Raw genomic sequence first — 4259 nt, 5'->3', positions numbered from 1 at the left:
CCCACCAATATGCTAATTACGTACAACCCTTTCACCATAAAGGATTTATTCCACTAATCACCAAAAGTATCTCACTTCCACTAAACCCCTACTAGTCAATCTGACTGTGTTCAAGTGTTCTCGACCTTCTAGTTTAGTATAGTCAAGTTGTTGAGAGAAACAACCACTACTAGTCAAAGTCCGAAGATTACAATGTTGCACCTTTCTTAATTAACAAATTTTAAACTAATTATTTTATTTTTAAATTAATAGTTTCATTAATTAACTTCTAGACTTAACAAAATAGATAAGTTGTTACATCCTCCACCACTTAATAAATATTTTGCCCTCAAAATTCAGAGGATTACCTATTGGAAAAGGTAAGGATACTCCATTTGCATGTCTGTCTCTACTTCTCACGTTGCTTCTTCTACAGAAGATCCTTCCTAGACAACCTTCACTAGGGGAATTTATTTGCTTCTCAATACTTTTACACTTCTATCTATAATTTGCACTGGTATAAGTAATGTTTGACTTGAGTTAGACAAACTCATGACTCAAAATTTGATGAGGGTTAGGAATGTATTTCTTTAACTGGGAGACATGAAAAACATTGTGTAGATTGGATAAATTGGGTGGCAAAGCTATTGTGTATGCATATGGACTTATCCTCTACAATATTTGAAATGGTCCAACAAAATGAGGGTTTAGCTTCTTGACCTTTAGCACTCTTCCAATGCCAATAGTGGGGGTAACTCTAAAAAAACACGATCGCCCTCCTCAAACTCCAAAGGCCTTCTCCTGATATCAACATAACTCTTTTGCCTACTTTGGGATATTCTTAGTTTATCCTTAATGGCCTTAATCTTTTTAGTGGTCTCTTGGATAACTTTAGGACCTAAGATCCCCTTATCCCCTACTTCTAACCAACATAACGGTGTCCTACATTTTCTTTCATACAAAGCCTCAAAAGGTGCCATGCCAATGATGGCATGGTAACTGTTGTTGTAGGAGAATTCTACCAGAGGCAAATGCATATCCTAATTTCCCATTTCCTCTAAAATGCAGTCTCTTAGCATATCCTCCATAGTATGAATGGTTCTTTTAGTTTGACCATCAGTCTTGGTATGGTAGGCAGTACTAAGGCGTAGTCTAGTTCCTAGAGACTTTTGAAAGGCCTTTTAAAACATGGAGGTAAACTTAGGGTCCCTATCTGATATGATACTAAGAGGCACCCCATGCAACCTCACAATTTCCTTAATGAATAACTTGGCTAATTTGAAGGTGTTGTAGTTTGACTTTACTGGTAAAAAATGGGCCTACTTAGTAAATCTGTCCACAATCACCCAAATGGAATCATACCCAGTGTGGGTATGTTGAAAACCTACAAAAAAATACATGGAAATTTAGTCCCATTGCCATTCAGGTACTTCCAAAGGCTGTAGCCATCCGGCTATCATCTAATGTTCTATTTTCACCTTTTGACAAGTCAGACATTGGCCCACAAAAGTAGCCACATCAACTTTCATACCTGGCCACCAATAATTTTTCTTAAGGTCTTGGTACATCTTGGTAGATCTAAGATGGGCGATCGGGTTACTTTTGTGAGCTTCCTCTAGTACAAGTCTCTTTAATTTTGAATCCGTAGGTACCCAAATTCTGCCCGAAAATAGAATTGTTCCATCTCTTGCCCTTGTAAATCTTTCTTGGTCCTTTATAAGTTGAAACTCCTCATCCATCCCTTGAGATTTCCTAATTTGGTCTCTAAGGCCACTAGATATTTCTAGTTTATTTAAAAGAATTCCCTGTTGTAGGATTGTCATATTTAGGTTCGAGGCCCTAAGGTTTTTTAGCAATGCATCAGCCACTAAATTGGCTTTGCCTTAGTGGTATTTCAGTTTAAATTAATAATCTTTCAAGAACTCTACCCACCTTCTCTGCCTTATGTTAAGTTCCTTCTGGTCAAAGAGATACTATAGACTCTTATGATAATTGAAAATAGTAAACTGTGCTTCATACAGATGATGCCTCCAGATCTTCAAGGCAAACATTATGGCAACTAATTCTAGGTCATGAGTGTGATAGTTTCCCCTCATGAGGCTTTAGTTGCCTTGAAGCATAAGCCACTACTTGGTTGTTTTGCATCAATACACAACCTAAACATTTCAGGGATGCATCACATTACACTTCAAATCTTATGGTTGGATCTGGTATGGCCAGCACAAGGGTAGTGGTTAACTTGGTCTTAAGAGTCTGGAAACTTTTTTCACATTTTTGATCCCACACAAAGGGTTGGTCCTTCCTAGACAGTCTGGTCAGAGGCAGGGCAATTTGAGAGAATTTCCTAATGAATCTCCTATAGTACCCTACTAGTCCTAAGAAACTCCTAACCTCTGTCATATTCCTAGGATGTTCCCATTTCAGCACTGCCTCTACTTTGGATGGATCCACTGCCACTCATTCCTTACTGATTATATGGCCTAGAAGCTTTACTTCTGACATCCAAAACTCACATTGGCTTGGTTTGACATAAATTTTTCTACCCCTAAGTACTTGCAACACTATTTGAAGATGACTTGCATGTTCCTCTGGGGTCTTAGAGTATATTAGTATGTCATCTATAAATACTATCACAAATGTATCTAAGTATGGCCTAAAAATTATATTCATATAATCCACGAACACAGTTGGGGCATAGGTTACTTAAGTAACAATGTTAATTAAAAGAAAATGGGGTTTGAATTATAATTGCCCTTTTAAAAAAATTCCTTTTTAAACCTGAAATGTTTAACTCAAGATTGATCTTGGTTACAAACGAAGAATGTTCTTGGTTAGTGAAAAAACAATAATATCAATTTTATCATTATAAAAACTGATTGTGAGACAAAGAACAAATAGATATAGGGATAGAGAGATCACACAAGCATATATCCTTCACATAGTTTTTCACAAATTAATCTTAATCTGTTACACAAATCAGTCTTTGTTTTGACACAGTTTTTCACAAATCCGTCTTGATCTATTACACAACTTTACCTTTCTACCTAGAAAGGATTTCCACAGGTTACCTTACACTATTTAAAAAAGGATTTTACAAGCTACCTTTTAAATCATAAAATGATTTTTACACACTACTCTTCTTGCTAAAACCAAGAATGTTCTTGTTATCCAAGAACGTTCTTCGAATTTTTCTTGAGATGAGCTAACTTATATTCTGATATTGGCAATTATATGAAATGATTACAAGCTTTGAATCACGTGTGCAGGTATGTTTAAAGGTACAAAAGCACTATCCTTTCCAACCTGTCAATTTGTACTTGCACTTGCTTAACTTGGATAATGATCTTGCTTTATGTATTTTTTGAAGCAAAGTGTTAGACCTTTGAACTCTAGAATAATTCTTACTTAGATTGATCCTTGTATATTTATGATGAAGATAAGGAATGGATAACACTTCCTGGATCTAATCTTTTTTATAAAAATATGATCATTCTTGTTTATGGTAGATGTGGAAAATGTTATTCATTTTTTCTAGAAATTTGTCAAGAACATTCTTCATTTTACTGATTTTACTTTCTTGATTTTAATAAGATATGCTTTGTAACACTTGGTACCTATCTTGTTTTAACACACTCAAATACACATGTTAAATACCAAAACACTTAGAATGATAATTTGAAATCTTAATTGACCTTTTGTTTAATTATCATCAAAACATTAATTTGGGATTTTGTGTCAACAATATTTCCCTTTTTGATGATGACAAAACATGTTAATTTATATTTTAATTTTGATTCTAGTAATTATTTTGAGAGCTTTTTAGTAAAAACTCCCGTTCAATATGTGCTAATCATTTGAACCAAATAATAATTTTTTTATTGATATAACAATAAAGTTCTATATCATTACAAGGTGGTTATAAACAAAACAAAAAAAATTACAGAAGTAGTCCTACAAAAAGAACTTTTGATCTTACTTAAAATTTAAATATCTTCTCTCCATTTGTCATGGCAAAAAGGAATAAGAGAGTTAAACTACAGCTAAATCAGAAAGAAAATGATGGTGAAGACCCCTTAAATGATGGAGACATGAGGATTAGGCATGGGAGGCTCAAGTCTGAGCTTTGGAGCAAGATGGGTAGCCATTCAGTCCCGCAGAATAGCTTGCTCTTTGTCCTGAAGAGCTTGCCTAACTATGATAGTTTGAAGGGCAACAAATATTATGGGGGTTTCTTTGTATGTTTTTTATGGTTCCCTTTCCATTTTGGTCCTTTTACAAGG

The 4259-nt window shown here is 34.7% G+C and overlaps 1 protein-coding gene across 1 annotated transcript; it reads right to left on the bottom strand.

Moving 5' to 3' along the window:
- Window positions 1-701: 701 nt before the first annotated feature.
- Window positions 702-1718, bottom strand: LOC140920420 (uncharacterized). Its single transcript, XM_073368695.1, has 3 exons — window positions 1511-1718; window positions 1303-1363; window positions 702-978 (listed from the first exon to the last, which is right to left on the bottom strand). Exons 1-3 carry the CDS (start codon window positions 1716-1718, stop codon window positions 702-704), a joined length of 546 nt encoding a protein of 181 aa, XP_073224796.1.
- Window positions 1719-4259: the final 2541 nt, after the last annotated feature.

The sequence above is a fragment of the Cicer arietinum genome, chromosome 5, assembly GCF_000331145.2.
Source record: "Cicer arietinum cultivar CDC Frontier isolate Library 1 chromosome 5, Cicar.CDCFrontier_v2.0, whole genome shotgun sequence".
Lineage (NCBI taxonomy): Eukaryota > Viridiplantae > Streptophyta > Magnoliopsida > Fabales > Fabaceae > Cicer > Cicer arietinum.
The sequence above is the reverse complement of the archived record's forward strand: the minus strand, read 5'-3'. Positions and strand labels throughout refer to the sequence as shown.

Excerpts from the sequence above, each read along its gene's own strand:
- LOC140920420 (XM_073368695.1), bottom strand. The coding sequence starts at position 1,718 with ATGGATGAGGAGTTTCAACTTATAAAGGACCAAGAAAGATTTACAAGG. Across the intron at positions 1,364-1,510 it reads GAAAAATTATTGGTGGCCAG|GTTTTCAACATACCCACACT; the intron begins GTATGAAAGTTG and ends ATTTTTTTGTAG. Across the intron at positions 979-1,302 it reads ATTGTGGACAGATTTACTAA|TTACCATGCCATCATTGGCA; the intron begins GTAGGCCCATTT and ends CTACAACAACAG.